The following is a 17,315-nucleotide window of genomic DNA, read 5'->3' as shown; positions in this document are numbered from 1 at the left end:
CCCCGTTTGTTTTTCCATCTCCACTTACAGGCCGGCCTTTAACCATTGCTATAGTGGTCGAAACGACTCACACTTACCTTACCAATCCGCATCAGGCAGGCAGTGGTACCCAAGATTGATGTGCGGAGTGTCCATGGAAGGGAGGACCAAGAGGATTGACGAGAATGATGCAACTCCACATTTGGACCAGGATAATACAGTAAATTTAGTATCATCATTCGTCTTTAAATTTATTTGCTTGCTTTTTTCTCTTCAATCATTACGACTGTGTGTTGTGGTTTGTTTGTTAATTGATCCAACTTTTTTTAATTTCCTTAGCTAGCTTGAAAAATAAAAGTAAGCCCGGTACAGCATGTAATTGGGTTCGGTCTGAGCTCTGAGGGCGGCAGACAGGCAAGGCAAATTTCAATTTCGTCCCTGACTGTACTGTCTCATTGGGTCACAGTAGTTATAGTACAACTCATTATCATTAACCATCAAGTTATCTTCCTCAGCATGCATGCATTTGCTTTCTCTCACTTCATACTTTGATTTCTTTGATAATGGATCATGGTCGTCTTACAAGATTGTGTTTTACTTTTGTTGTGTCCATGCATACTGTCTGTTTTTCTTTCTCAAACCTTTCCCAAAACCCCACTTCCCATCCATTCATCAATCCCTAACCCTCTTCCCCCGGGCTGTGTGATTTATATTGAGGTGTGATGTGATGACTATGTACACCAATTGATCACACGCTTGCTGGGGCAGATGTGGTGAAAGCAACACTAATTGAATTTCAACTAAGGCAGGGCAAGGATCTCCTTCGGCTTGCCCACCCATGCTGTAGTTTACTTTGTGTTCTGTTCTACTACTCCTCCCACAGTCTCTCAGTCAAGTGACTTTCTCTTTCTTTTTTCAAACGCTATTGCCAGTGTCTACTACTACCACCACAATAATGGCATCTACTCCGTCAATTTGGGAAACCAACCATGCAGCCATCAGTGTGCCGAACTTCATCATCAATCACAGGTAAGATAAGTTTGGTGGGAGGTATGGACTAGGAGGAGAGACTGACAGTACTATTATGACAATTAAAAATAACTCAGTGAGGGGTACTGCATCTATCGGTTTGTGTGTTACAAAATCGGCAGATCTTTTAAATCAAACACTGGCTGTGGGCATGCAGCAGCACGGAAACAAAGTAAACAACCATGTAACTTACATTGAATTCAGAAAACTGTAACCCACCACAAAACATTAACATCGTATAAGTAAATAGTAAGTATATATTTTAATGTCCCCTAACAAAAATAAACTATCCCACTCTGACCTAACCCACCCCCCCCTAACCCCAAACAATGTCCAAAACAAAAGTTGAGTCCCAATGTCTGTAGAAATCCCTAACGCCCACAAACCCACCCACCAACAAAAGGAATTCAAAAAGGGGCAAACGACGAGGTCTTCTATTGTCGGCGGGCCTTAAGGTGTTTGTCCACCAGGATCTTTACCCGCTCCTCCATGTTCTCCTCCAAGCGGGCCATCCGGCGGAGCAACTGGCGGCGAAATGCCCTACAGTTACATCCAGGGTGGGGGGCAGCAGTGCTGGAAATAGAGGCGCGGCGGCGGGCGGATGTCGGACCACGGCACCGTGAAAGTGGAGGCTGGGCCTGACTGGGGCCCGGGGCATTGGAGGAGGCTGCAGCTGCAGCCGCCTCCTCCTCCTCCTCCTCCTCCTCCTCCTGAGCCACCAGCCGGCGATAATGCTCGCAGATGGCCTCCAGTTTCCGGCGCCGGGCCCTAGCGGCCAACTCCTTCCTTGATGGTTTAGTTTAAGGAGTATCATCTATATCAAGAAAGAAAAAGAACATGTTGTAGCCAATACTCTTAGCAAAACAGGAACACTAAAATCATTCAACACATAGTGTCACAGTATCACTAGTAAGCCGAGTTCATAACATTTGTGATTTGGTGGTGGTAAGTATCTCTAATCTAACATTTGTGACAGTTTCTGACATTATTTATAAATATAATCGTACTATATATGTACTGCGGTACACCAGTTGTATTGTTCTTATCTGTAGTTTAGCCCAATTACATAACCTTGTTGTAGGCGGCATGCCAGCTCCATCAGCTAAGCTTGCACCCAAGAGAAACAGATATGAGCCACATGATGCAGACTCACGTTAGTTTTATTTACTACTACTGTCTGCAGGTGGGAAAGCTCATATTTTTGTCTGACGCCTTACGGCCGTTGGCACTGGTCATACTCTGTTACATGAGGGCAAATGGCATGCACAATTTCACTTACACCCTGCCATGGGTACTACAAAAAGGCTGATTATTTATCAGATCCAATGATCATTGCTTATATTCATATTATAGATGCTGCTAGTGCTAATACGATATACGACATCAGGTCGGTAGCGGTCGGTGGTGGGAGTGCTGCCGGTTGGTGACGTGGGAAGGTGCAGGGTGGGGATAGTAAACTATGGATTAAGGACATTCACAGGTAATTAAACAATACATTAAAAAAAACATTGTTGCACACACTGCATCGCATTCGGCGGTGCAGTGCGCACCTTAAAAATAATTTTATTTATTTTTATGTTGATTACCTGTATTTGGCCGTAATACACAGTTTACTCGCCAGTGCCACCCACCCGTCCCCACCCCATGTCACCGGCCGCCAACACTCCCACCACCAACCGCTACTGCAGAGGGTACTTTGCTTTCATTGATTGTGTAACCAATAACCATAAACAACAGATAGGCCACCCTTTGCAGGCTGGCTGCCCCAATCGAAAATACATTAATAATAATAGGTAGGGAGTGGTCCCCAGAGTGGGAGGAAGGGGTTTCCGCTTGATAATATATGACTTGCTTGCAAAGTACTGCAAGTGTACTGTATGCTCATAATACTACCTTGATTCCCCTAGGCTTTGCTACTGTCGCGCAGTTTCTTTTACATTTTCTTCAAAGTAAGAATCTCCAGTGACACTTTCCACCTATACTGTCTCTTGGTGATAGTACATCCAGGCATACATCCATTAAAGTAAACGTCTATCCTTTTTTATATATCTCTTAACAAACCTTAGTTGGTTTCACCAACAAACACCCATGCTTCTGCTCCTTCCTTGCTTGCCTTGGCTTTGAGTTTGAACCAAACACCGCTGATTCTTGCTATCTAGTACTATCCACCCATACTGTGTCGCCCACCCAGGCAGGCATTCTTTCACCTTCCACCCATCCTTCAACAACCCATGCATCTGATCTTATTACTATCAGCCACCTATGCATGCTTCCAACAACATATCCTTCTCTGCCAGTCAGTCATATTGTTTATCTCGCCCGTCCTTCCACCCTTAGTGCTTTCCCTCTTTGTTCAACACATCCATCAAGGTCATCTGATCTGAGTTTGTCTTCTCCATAAAACATTCACAGCTGATTTTGGAGTCAAATAGAAGAGGCCATTGGTTACTCTACTCACGCTGGTAATGCTACGTAAAGGGTGTCTTCTTCAACCGTTGTATAATAAGTCACACAGTACAGTGAAATAGTGAACACAGTTCCATCTAGCTGTAATGTCAAGAAGTAATGAATATAACTTACCGCCGCCGGCCACTGCTGCTTATCCCCCCTGGGCCCTGTGTATCCTGCAGGTGCCGCCAGTTCGCCTGAACCCTCCGGAATGGCTGCATCGCTGGCCCCGACGGCACTGGTGGATGGTAGTGTGCCTAGAAAAAAGCATCACAAATTTTTTAGATGCCTGTAAACCTCCCCCTATTTTAAGTGTTCACTTGGAACATTGAAAAAAAAGTTAATGCGATGCAACATACATCAGCACTAGACAGTAAGTACAGTCAGTAGACAGACACTAGTAGGATATGGTTCCACTTCCTAGGGTCATCTAGTCCTACTCTACTCTTTTGAAAGTTAGCCTGAGCCATGTGTAACCCTTTTAGATTCATCATGTTGACTACTACTCTTTTGGTGCATATTATACCTGCCAGCTTATTGACATGTGCAGTAGATGCCTTTGAGGCCACTTGACTGTTGCGTACAAGTGAAGAGGTCGAAAAAAAAACAACTTCTTGACTTTGTTTAGTTTACATTGCTTAGCCATCACATACATGTTACACTTTTTGGCATGACTGTAAAATGCTAGCATTCACCAGTATACTATCTAACGGCTAACTCGCAGCATTTTTCTCATATATCATAGGCGGAAGATTCCCTTCTACAAACCAGAGATTTACAGAGCATATTGGATGCAAGATGATGTAACCAGTATTTCTACGTTCTACGGTGAGGGGTCTTCCAGAATTCAAAAGATCTTGGCTCTTGTTGTCATGCACTTGTAAATGTTTACTGTTTTAATGTTAGGCTTTTTGCTGGCTTATTGACTATGGCTGTAGTAAATTAAATTTCATATTAACGATGTACAGAGTTTGATACTTGTTTCAAATAAACCTTTTGAACTTTCACATAGACTCTGTGGTATTTGGTGTGGTGGAGTGGACTTACACAAGTGTGTGAGCAAAATGGTGTTTGTTATTATGTTCTGGGTTGTCTCTGTCTCAGTCATTATCAACATTGTGTATCTTCTTCGTGGGGGGGTCGGGAGTGGGACCCTAATGTGAGACACTATAGCTAGTCGGTCAGGGGATCCTGGGTTCTTCGGACTGAGGTGTGATCAGTAAGATCCAACCTCCCATCAGCAACATCCTATTTTGTTGTGCATAGTTCTGTATGTGGCTCTGCAGAATCCTAGACAATAGTAGTATCATGTACTATCCGCTCAAAAATACTAGTCAAATATCTGGTTGGGCATTTTGTTTGTGGTAATTGTCAAAGCCTCAACATTGAGAAGACTTGAAGAGGACAACCCAAAGGACAGGACCCAGTGGCTAGAGCTATTGGTCAATCAGAGTTTTATTATTGCAAAGAAAACCTTCTATTAAAGAGTGGGCAACTGTGCAAGCTTCGCTACACACAGAGTAATAATAGTAATAGTAGTAGTAGTAGTAGTAGTAGTAGTACAGAGAGTCATAGCAGAGGGAGTTAGAAGCAACTTAGAGGCAGGGATAAACAGAATTAGTAAACAGACAGTCAAGGTCAAAGAAGTAAGCTTTTGTAAAAAAGAGATTTAGAAAGTGGAACCATAATTTAGAGTTTGGGAAAAAAAGATGCAGTAACATAACATTTAGGGAAATATAAATGTCAATCTAACCACTGGAGGACTTACTGGGGCCAGCTGCAGGAGCCTCAGTAGAGGAGCGGTCCTGGGGTTCCCCCGTCGACTCCGACCCCGTCTTCTTGCCCCTGGGTGGTGCTGATGATCATGTAAAATATAATAAAGAACGAGACAAACATTAAGGAGTGCTGTGAGAAAAATAATAATAAATCATTTGGAAAAATAAGTCAAACAACATTTTAGGAAACAACAAGTGCAATAAAATTGACCTATCTAATCAGATGGATCGACTACTGGCTGCTTCCTAGTGCAATTATGGATCGTCTACTTATTTATGAACACTCCAGTGTTCCATGATCATTCTGATTACAAATACTAACAAAGCTTAGTAAGTACCACCTGACCTACACCACCTATTCCAGACGAGCCAATTGTTCACTAAGTCTGCATTTCCATTTTTTTCAGCCATCAAATGCATAGATGAGATGGAGGACATATGCATAGTTGCATACATTAGTGCATACATACATATAACAAATTGTGGGTTGGTTGCATAATTCTGATCTAGTTATGCCACTGACTGACCATGCTAAGCCTATCACTCTCTAAACAAAGTACAAAAGGTTCAACGGAGGACTGGGGTAAGCAGCACTCAGTGACAGAGGATGCGTCACGCAGACCGCATAAAACAATTAGTAACTACTACTAACAAACTAAACCTAATATCCAATATCCATCCACCACTATTTCACAGTAGGACAATGGAAGGACTAGAGTCTCTCTAGCAAATCGCATTACCTAACTTCAGTTCTGTAAAGTAAACTCTTACATAATCAGCATCAGCACAAGCTAGCGCAAACTAAGTTGCAAACAAGTAAGAGTACCACCGTGCACCTGGGTCCTTAAATCAAAGAACATTTTGCTTTTTGGAACGTAATTTACCAACGCTTGGCATGCAGCAGTAATCTTGTTGTTCATCTAATTTAATATACACAATCAGTTACTCACCAAGCCCGACGACCTCGACACCTAGCAGGTCCAACAGGTCCTGCTCCCGGTCCAGGATGTCAGACCACCGGTGAGCTAGCTGGTTGTGGGTGCACCGGATCCCAGAGCACCGGAACACGGCCCGGCGCACCTTCGCCCACCGACGGTGCCGCTCCTGGGTAGCGTACCCAGAGCCGGGCCTGCCGCCTGCTGCCAAGGTCAAGGGGAGGAGGCGCTGGATGAAGAAAACAAGAGCCGCCACCTCCTCCTCCCCAAACAGTTGCCGGGCCTGCACCCCTGCAGGACGCATTCTGCCGCAAGGCAGGCGGCCCTTCTCTGCGCCTGCAGGTCCCTTGCCCTTGGGACTTGGTGTGCCCTTGGCCATGGTTCTGGGGTGGGTGGGAGGCGGAAAAGAAAAGTCAGAAGGGGAAAAAAAGTTAGGGGGAAGAAGATAGAAAGAACTTTATAAAAGTAACAAAAACACAGTAAAAGTAGAAATAAAATGCAAAATATAAACTTAGGCAAACAGAGAGATAGATAATAACAAAAAAAAGTCAGAAAAAAGGCTTTAAAGACAAAGGATTGCTAAGATAAAGGGAGGATACAAAAGTAGGTCCAGAACCATGGCATAGAGTGAAAAACAAGATGGCCGCGCCCATTCGCGACCGCGTGGGTAAGTTTGCGCGATATTTCTCGCGAACAAGTACTATTCATCGCGAACAAGTAAAATGCGCTCCCGAGCACGTCAATGCACATCGCGAACACGCTATCCGCGACCCGGAACAGGAAATAAGGCATCGCGAGCGGGCGGGACAATAGAAAAACAAGATGGCGGCGCCCATTGGCGACCGCATGGGTAAGATCGCGAGATATATCCCCCGAGCATGCAAACAGCTCCCCGAACATGCTTACCGCGCTCGCGAACAAGAAAAAGCCATCGCGAACAGGTTGCCACAAGCAACTACGCAAGCTTGCGAAGCTACGCGAAGGTCGCGTAGTGCAATGACATCTTCGCGAAGCGCGGCTACGCGAACCACGCCCAGGCTTATTCAAGAGCTGCTGATGGAAGCAAATATGGGAACTTTTCCTCCCTGTAGCAGTTGGAAGAAATGAGAAAAACAGACAGCAGAGGTAAGGGGTCTGATCTTGCAGGCAGATGAGTGAAGCCACACTTCCCACCACAGCATATTCAGAGACTCCCTGCCGTCTTCGTCCTGGTCAATGTGGAAAAGTGCATTTTAGAGATTAGGGGTGGATGAAACTCACATAATTTGCTGTATAGCATAATTGCGAGGATTTTCTGCAGAATTATGCAAGATTATGTGTAATTATCTCTAATCTACTTTTGCAGAATATGGTCTCTGACCTCAGGGTATTGAGGTTCTTCTTTAGATTAGGGGTCACCATCTTCACGTTTGTGGCAGCTATCTATCTCCCGCTTCCCCCTCACGGATATTACTCAGGAAACACTAGGGCCAGCGTATATTATCACTTCACATTGGCCAAATATGAAATGTTGCTTCCACACACTTGGAATTACGGTGGCCTCTGGGGCCAAGCTCTTTCCACACACACACAGCTCCTTCCACTGCGGTATCGTCTTTCCATGGGGCCACCCCAGCCTCTCAGAGACATTTTGTGACATGCAGTCCTAGCTCTATGCACCTCCTTCGGGGTGATATTCGTACAGCCAGGACTAACCATGCCTTTCTCGGGCTAGCATTGGGTTGGAACTGGCACATATAGTCACAACCCCGCCCACACTGCACACACACATCCTTGTAGAAAGTGCATTTATCCTTAAAGCTCCTTTTCTGGTGCATTAGCCTCTGACCAGAAGTGTACATAAAGAAAGCGAGAGCTCTGTGAATGTGTCAATACTGGGATACCAGGATAAACTGGCAGTCGGGTTAGAAGCATTCTACAAACATTTGTTTCAGTACTGCACCTGTAAGGTGCGCCGTAACTCTCATAAGAGGAGCGCTGTGAGATGTTGCAGTACTGAAAACACTAGTGCACCACGCATAATGCAACTCAGAATAGAAGCGCATTTGCAACCATTCTGGGTATCTCTCTTCTCCAATACCATGGTGCACTGCAAACCATGGTAGAGGTGAACTACGGGAGCTCTGTGGAGATCCCGTTGTTGGGTGCTGGGTTGTGTGATCTTTGTAGCTGTTAACATGAGGGAAGGTAGGAATGAGGTCTATTGAATGAAATCTTGTGTGAAGAGTCTGTTAGCTTACAAAGGTGCTGGATACCAGAGACTACCGTAGGCATTTCAAACTCAAATTAAACATCTCATGTTCTACTTGCCAATGTGACAGACTGTCTGACATATGATAGCTGTACCTTGATGGGTGTTAGATGTGTCCCTGTAATATTGTTGCATCAATAAATAAGATATAGGTGGCTACTAAACTGCAACTTTATTTTCTCTGTACTTCTTTTCTCATTATCTCAACTTTGACAAATGGTGGTCACCTCTGGCTATAGACAGCCGTGGTTACCTTCTAGCAGTGCTAATGAGTTCCATACTGCCAGTGCCACAGCATATTGCAAACAGATACATTTAGCAATCAAAAACATTATGTCACAGGTGAAGCGGTGCAGTCTCTTTCCTCTTCACGAAGTCGAATGCACACAATAATGGTGTTCTATGCAGCAGTGTGTGGACCGATGTGTTCTTTGTTTTCAAAGCACGAATCAATTAAAAAAAATTGATTATAAAGAATCTGCACAGAATAAAGGTGTAACACTATGCCTAGTTTGATTATTAAAAGGAAAGCCAGGCAAGTAGGATATGCAAATGCTTACTTAGGTTTCACCTTAAATAATGTATCAGCTATTCATGGTGAATATATTGTATTCTATACATATTGCAAGGGTCTTTAGTTCAACCATTGCCATTGGCTTCTTTGACTGAGGAACTTTGAGCCATTGGCTTGATTCATTGTCAATCAAATCTTAGGAGTATTTTAGTCCCACCTTCTTAGTATTGGCTGTCCTGGCGTATCCTTCAACCTGGACTGGAATGTACGATGGACTATTTTACATCTAAAAACTCCACTCTGTCATCACATATTTAATTAATTAGCTCAAAAATGAATTGTATAAAAAAGAGATCTATTTTTAGGTCTCTCCTGCAGCTGTTGAAGTCCTATTGGGTCAGACCTTTGCACATGACTTGATGGATTTCCTGTCTATCTCAGTTCGATGCTCCTGCTTTGATGGCTCTCCAGTCTAGATTCTGCACCATCATTTTGATTGGATAACTTGTATTTTTCCACTGCTTATCTCATTGAACTCATGTTTCATTTGCGTTTTAGCACTGCATGGGAGCACATGGCTTTCCTTGCTATCTCTACGGTCTGTCCTCTCCCAACTGTCTATCAGCACTCACATCCCCAAAGGGGTGTTTCTGTTGTGCTCCTCCCCTTCCAAACCCAAAGCATTGTTTTTATTAATTTTGTTTTTTGCCAGGTTACTCAGCTAAACATTGCTACCAGGTTGCTCGTTTCCCTGCTTGTCCGTGCCTGTGAATGCAAGGCAACTGTCTTCAAATGCTTCCCCATAAAGTTTAAGAAGAAAGAAGCATTCGGATGTGATTGCCATGTCTACATGGGCAAGGCGACCATTTGGAGGATTAAAAGCACTGGCAAAGCCAATAGGGCTGCTTGCACTTTTGAAAGGCTAGACATACTGGCTTTGCCAATTCTTGTTTAATTTGTTTTGCACTGCAGCACATACTCAACTCTCACACACAAGTGTTTTTAAACACTCAAGTGCAAGCATCAAACCTATTTACCATGCCTGTGCTTGTTTGTGAGTGGTGCCATTTTCAATGATATTACATAGGATAAAGTTTGTGCAACATAATTTGTGTTGTTAGTGTCAAGGTAACGTGACATCACATCCTGAGTTGTCATTGGTTTCAAGAGGCATGTGATATAACTTCCACTACCCCAGGCATCTCACTGAACTGACATCTATGGAAGTTACCATCAAGAATGCTCTCACACCCCTTAAGTTAATTAAACACACTGATTGAAACCTATTGTTGTCACTTAGGACTTTTCAACACGACAAACAGTATAATTAGGGCCACTGGAACTATACGATTATGCGACCGATGCATTTTCTGCATAGTTATGTATTTGACGCATTTGTCACATACTCCATCTTCTGCTGCATAATCTGCAGATTTTAACAAAAAAAATGTTTCTATTAAAAATTGATCAAAAGTTTCTAAAAAAGGAGCAACATATGTTGCTGCGCTGGGGAAGGTTCTTTGCAAAGGTTGACTGGTCATCTTTCTGTTGCTTATTGCTGTATTTGGATGTCAGCCTGGCACTAATTAGGCGGAACCTTTGCCCGGATAGTGATAACTGTAAAAATGTCAAAATAATGAGGTAAACTATCACAAAAAATGCCACATAATGCTGCATTATTTGCCTTTACTTGCTGCAAAATTTGAAAAGCCGGCTGCATAATTTGGTACACCCCTGCCACATATTTCCAGTGGTCCTTTGTATAATCCTGTCAAGTTTTCAGAATAATCAATATAAATATATCGTGAAAACCCATCAAAATGTTCATATTCAGTGGGTTGACGAGACCAGTTCAAATGTAAACCAAAACAAACACCAGCACATCTACTTGTTTGTGAACAATGAATCCTCAGGAAGCAAGGACCCATATCTCAAATTATAATCTTAAAGCTGAAGAGTAGCCAACAGTGAGTGCTTTTGAATAGCTGAACAATATTCCCAAATACAGGTTTTTCTGGTCACTGTAAAGAAACTTTGGGTCAGCAGCTGTTGCCGTTGCAATAGGCTGACCTGATACTGGCTGAGCGTTACCTTAGACATTCATGCTTCTGAGGCATGGTACTACTCAGCTGCTCGCTTTTCTCCTGCCTAGAACCATACATTTGGCCTTTGCACGCTTGTTTTGCTTCTCTCCTTCTAACTCTATACATCTGGGCTTTGCACGCCTGCCTTGCTTTGCTCCTCCCTAGATCGCTACATCTGGGCTGTAGTCGCCTGTCTTGCGTTGCTTCTTCCTAGAAACTTACATCTGGGAGGTCCACGCCGGCCTTGCTTTGCTCCTACCTAGATCTCTACATCTGAGTTTTGCACTCCTTTCGTGCTTTGCTTTTGCATAGAACCTTACATCTGGGCTGTGCACGCCTGCCGTGATTTGCTCCTCCGTACATCTCTACATCTGGGCTTTGCACTCCTTTCGTGCTTTGCTCTTGCATAGAACCTTAAATCTGGGCTGTGCACGCCGGCCTTGCTTTGCTCCTCCCTAGATCTCTACATCTGGACTTTGCACACCTGCCTTGCTTTGCCCCTCCCTAGATCTCTACATCTGGGCTATGCACTTCTTTCGTGCTTTGCTCTTGCATAGCACCTTCCATCTGGGCTTTGAACGCCTGCCTTGCCTCGCTCATTCCTAGATCTCTACATCCTGGCTTTGCACACCTGTTTTGCTTTGCTCCTGTATAGATCCTTACATCTGGGCTTTGCACTCCTGCCTTGCTTCGCTCCTCCTTAGATCTCTAAATCTGCGTCGTGCTCGCCTGCTTTGCGTTGCTTCTTGCTAGAAACTTAAATCTGGGCTGTGTGCGTCTGCCTTGCGTTGCTCCTCCCTAGATCTATACACCTGGGTTTCGCACGCCTGCTTTGTGTTGCGCTTTCCTAATGGTTTACATTTGGACTTTGATCGCCTAACTCGCTTTGCTCCGGCCCGGAGTCTCATATCCTGGGGGCTGTCCCCAGTTCTTGCTTTGAAACCTGCTAGGCCCTCGCCCTTTCCTAGAACATCTTGGAGGTATTTTGCATATGCACCAGGAACCAACTTTCAAAGCTAATTATGCTCCTCACAGCATCCAGGTTAGTGATTTATATGTATGATGTGAGGATTGGAATATTTTACTCTTACCCGTGATGGTGTATACTTGAGATGGAAGGAGAATTATCTGGTTATTGAAATGCCATTTCTAGCTTTTTAGGACTATGTTTTTGTGGTGTAACGTCTGCAAACTGTGAAGTCGATTTGTACAGTAGGCACAATTGGCTGTAGTGATTTAAAAGAAGGATGCTAGATCTGTTAAAATCATCCGTCTGGCTAATTTGGTGACTCCCTTACACCCCTGACAGATGTGAACACTAAAAGCATATGCAAATGAAGCAAGGTGGAGAACCTGCCTGTTGGTTCATGATCTTCAGAAATAAAATGGCACCTACCACAATAAGGCAGATTGTCTTGCTTTGCAGTTGCACAACTAGCCCCACTTGTGCTAACCTTCTCAATATCTCCATAGCAGCCAGATCCAGTGGAGAGACCTAGAAAGAGGAAAAAAAACACCACCTAACTCAGACAGTCTGCAAAATTCTAGATTTTTGATTGATCGCGTGGTGTCGTATATTTACTCCCTGTGGACTGGCCATGTGTCAGATTAGAGCAAACCATTTGTACACGAGGAAATTCCATCATCTCTGTGAAATTTCCTTGTGAGCCAACCGCATTTGTAAAATTAAAATCCTAACATTCTTGTTTGTTTGAATCTACATCAGGCTTCTCCAGCGAGTAGCTCGTGATCTACTTATAGCTCTCCTTCTACCTGGAAGTAGCTCCCCTGTTTGCAGCCACCACAATGTGTGACATTTTAGCTGGGATGAATTAATATATATCCCAAAACTGAAAGGTGTGTCTTTGCAATGAAAATGTGTGTGTTTCTAGAGCTCATAAGCTGATGTTTAGAGAAAAATGGATTTCCAAAGTATATGTAAACCTTATATTTGAGTGATAAATCATGCAATATTACTAATATTACCCTGGTGACTGAGGCATTGCAACAATTACTGCCTAGTAGTATCCATGTAGAGGAATTCCACTTTAAATGTTCTTTTAAATTAGTGCATGGTGCACTGAAGTGATCACTGCTGGTAATCTTGCATGGGGTGGCCACTTAATTTGTCTTATCGTATGTGGTCACTATTACAACACTAATAATGCTCATAAACAGTTCAGGTGTGTCTCTGGACACTGCAGTTTTGCATCCAATCATGCATTGCACACTTGTGGCCAAGAGTGTGTCAGTGATATGTCCCAAATGAAGGGTGCCCTGGTCATGAGGTTAATAAACAGCTGCAGGCGCAGGCTTCTGCAGTTCCTGACACTGAACAACCAGTCTATCTTTGTGTCTTTTTATAAGCTACTCCTCCCACATGTGCCCCACTCACAGTGGGGCTGAATAATGGCAACAAACTATGGGATTCTGCTGGACACTCCTGCCATGCAGCAGAGCCTAAAGGAAGCAGACATATCAGGAAGTGCAACTTAAAAGCAATTGAGGAGCATAAGGCCTGATGCTTGAACCGTGGAACTTAGACCCGCTCAATCCTTAGTTAGTGATGCAAAAAGACAACACAACTGACTGCCCAGATAATCTTACCAAGACAACCATGAGTCTGAAGCTGCCAAGCTGACCTTCAGCCTCCTTCCTCTATATACTGATGGTAACTTCATCCTTTCCCTTTTTCAATCAGGATTTAGGTCTCAAAGCTCCACTATAGACAACATTCTAGTACTGGGCCACCTGTCACACTGTGAGACCCGGCCATCACAGCCACCCCTTTTCTGCTGTTTTGTAGACTATAGTGCAGCTTTTTATTGGGTTGATCAAGGGAAGCTGTGGGGAAAAACTGCATTCTTGGGGAATTCCTCAACAGCTGCTAAAGGCTATAAACTCTTTATCAGAGGACCTGGGTCGGTATTAAAATCAGCCAAACTTCAGTTACCGCCAAGCTACCAACCAATAACGGTCTAAAACAAGGGTGTGTACTTGCCCCTACACATTTTAATCTGTATACATCTGACCTGGGGAAAGCCTTGGAGGGGGCAAGTCTATTGCCTCCAAGACTGGGGTATGTGCGGCTCCAAATAATCCGGTATGCGGACGACATTGTAATAATGGACCATACGAGAACCGGCTAACAGAATGCCCTAAATGCTCTGCATGGATACAGTCGACAGAACAAACTCCTAGTGAATCAGGAGAAGACTAGGATACTTATTTTCGGGATGTACCAACGAAAGAGGACCGCACACTGGCGACTTGGTACTCTGCAAATTAAAACAAGCATAAGCTACAATTATTTGGGCTTTTGGCTATCGGAAGGGGCCAAACCTAGAGCCCACCTGAAACATCTGAGAAGGAAAGGGGCAGGCATCATCTTTTCCTTAAAAAGCCTTAACCACCGACTTCACAGCCCAACAGCAGAACCTATTCTGAAAGTTCTCAAGGCAAAATTAGTGCCCTCTCTCAATTATGGCCACTTAGTTTTTCCCGGTGCTTTTAATATGTTCCTCATGAACCTTCAAAATCAGGCCTATAAAAAGGTTCTAGCTCTCCCTCGACAGGCCAGGAGAGCAAGAGTAAGGTTGGAGCTGGGTCTCAACCGTCCAGACATTACTTGCTAATGCAATCTATTAAAATACTATATTAGAACTCTGCGAGCCCCAGTATTGTCCGTAAAAAGGCAATTTAAAACTATCTTCAAAGAGGATGGCTCTCCATGGCAAGTGCAGTTGGCAGTAGCCATCAGAGTACTGGATATAGATGCCCAAAATCTGCACAACTCAGACATCTCAGTATTAGCCTGGAGAAAAACGGTGAACATACAGGTCAAGAGAATATCTTTTGAAAGGGGCCTGGAAAGTTTGCATCATCAAAACAATCTTTCTTCACTGGATGCCTCATACATTGTGGGAACACCGCAGCCCTACCTTGAGCAAGCCCTGACAGTCTTGGCCCAGAAAAGATTTATCTAAATGAGACTTCTCGCTCTGCCTATTATGGACTTTAATTCAACTTGGGCCCGGCTGGACAACTTAGTGGCCTGTCGACTTTGCAGCTACTGTCGTGAATCTTGGTTCCATCTGTTGTGCTGCTGCCCAAAGCTAGTTAATGAGCGTCCATGCTTGGTTCTCCCCATCTGTAGGTGTTATGGCCTTCGAAGTTGCAGAGAAATTTCAGACCTGTGTTTTTCTGTTAACACAACTCAAGCAGTGGCCCGATTAGGGAAATTCATAGACGCAATCTGGGCCGCACTGAAACTGAAAACTGAGACATAAAAACAAGCAGCTGGCCAGCAAGCAAGAGAGACTATGATAAAATTTCTCCTCAAGTCCTATGCACATCACCTTACTGCTAGACAGGATAACAGTTCTAGCAATAGTTCTTTTATTATCTTAAGCGTTTTAACGTATTTTCAGTCTTAGTAAAACTTAGTGAGATTTTAAACATTCCTTGTTTATTGATAGAATATTGTAACAATTTTAATTAATTGAACAATAAAGTTTCATTCATTTATTCATTCATTTATTCACACTCTATATGCTCATGGAACGCCTCCTTAACTTTCAATATCCTTATCATTTAAGGTAGGGGGTACTTTATCCCATATATTCTAAGACACTGAAGTAGTGTGTGCCCTTCTTTCTGTAGATGCATAACCACTCACTATAATTGTTCCCTGCCAGTGTCCTACTCTCACTAACCACTGCACCTCTAGTTTCTTAACCTATCTACCATCATCCCAGGCCATGCAACTGTCTACCCCTAGCCCCTGAGCAACAAGAATGTATAACTCTACACCTAGGAATGGACTTAGCATCCATCTGGTCACTCACCCAGGTTCCAGAACCATTTGAATTGACTCTCCTATTCCTACCATTCTGAAGACTCTTACTCTGTAATCCAGTTTGGCAGCGCCAACTGGTGAACCTGCAAATGCAGTAAGTATGCTACTATTTATATGCGTACCTTATCCTGTAGTGTAGTTCCTATTTTCCTTATAGGCACTGTGCATTGGAATAATATACACTATAGTAGTGGCATAGGACTGAGGTCGGTATGCCTCTATTGAGTACATTAAACTTAATTACTTTGTGTGCCAGCTAACTCAGAGGCCACTAGAAACTCCTTGAATAAACAAGAAGGGAGTAGTTTCTGGCAACTGCATAAACATGACAACTTTGTTTCCCTTAGAATCGGAACATGTCTCAGAATCGTGGAAACAACAGATAACAGTTTCACTCAGTCAATCGTGCATGCTTAATTTTTTCATTGTTACACAGAAATAGATAGACGGGCGTTTCAATAAAAAGGATTTATTGAACAGTCTTGTTTCTCGTGTAAGAGATATGAGCTGTTACAATCGCAAGACAGTATGCGTACAGCATAAGCAATAAGAAGAAATAATACTGCAACAGCATTGTCTTCTAGCTATGACATATGTTCATATACACATATATAAATAACATAGGCTAAAAATGGATACTCGTTTGATGCTTCTAAATAGTTCTACCCCAGTGTGCCTAACCTAAGTTTAGTACAAGGTAAGAAGTAGGTGCCGTATTCTATAGTATGGTAAGCTATAGTTTTGCATATGCCAAGAGTCCCTCTAGGTTCTAGTCAGCTCTATACCTTAGAATGAGAGAGGTGGGAATCTCTTTCCAGGTCTTAAACTCTAACACCCCGCGAACGAAGTCAGAACACTGGAAGCTGGATTCTCTGCGAGCAGGGTTGACAGCGTCTGGTCAGTGCATCAGGCAGGAACTCAAATTCCTTCCGAATTTGCCGTGGCGAGCTGTGCAGCTGAGCCGTGGTTTGCCATGGTAAGGGAAGGTATATTTATACCTGGAAAGTGCTTAGGAATGTAAGCATTTACGTAAAGAACTCGTTGTGACGTTGGGATGGTCGGATGTAGGTGACCATGCCTGTATTTGGATAGCATAGCTAATACCTAAATAAGGACTGGGATTCTATGCCTAAATAAGGGCTATACAAATTGTGCCTATACAAGGACATGATTTAGGAAAATCTATATTAGGACATCTAAATCGAAACACAACACCCACTACGCTTTCGAATGAACGATAATACAAAATGCTCAACATGAAATGCTAAACAGTTAAAACTGACTACCGCAGGTTTGCTAAAAACATTTGTAAAAGCATACTAAAATAAGTTTATGTTAAAAAACGTTTGCTAGACATGAAATGCAAAGGTGCTGTACATATTAAGCAATGTTACATTCTAAGCATATATTTACAGTGAAAGCTAAATGAATGAACAGAAATA

General features: G+C 43.3%; 1 protein-coding gene across 2 annotated transcripts in view; it reads right to left on the bottom strand.

Moving 5' to 3' along the window:
* The window catches only part of LOC146805513 (lysozyme g-like), a 337,114-nt gene that overhangs the window by 277,245 nt on the left and 42,554 nt on the right, over window positions 1-17,315 (bottom strand). For both annotated transcript variants that reach the window (XM_085622788.1, XM_085622787.1), the window contains one exon: window positions 12,412-12,510. In XM_085622788.1, coding sequence (XP_085478914.1) covers window positions 12,412-12,510 — 99 coding nt within the window. The remainder of the gene's footprint in view (window positions 1-12,411; window positions 12,511-17,315) is intronic.

Source organism: Triturus cristatus, chromosome 8, assembly GCF_964204655.1.
Source record: "Triturus cristatus chromosome 8, aTriCri1.1, whole genome shotgun sequence".
NCBI lineage: Eukaryota > Metazoa > Chordata > Amphibia > Caudata > Salamandridae > Triturus > Triturus cristatus.
The sequence above is the reverse complement of the archived record's forward strand: the minus strand, read 5'-3'. Positions and strand labels throughout refer to the sequence as shown.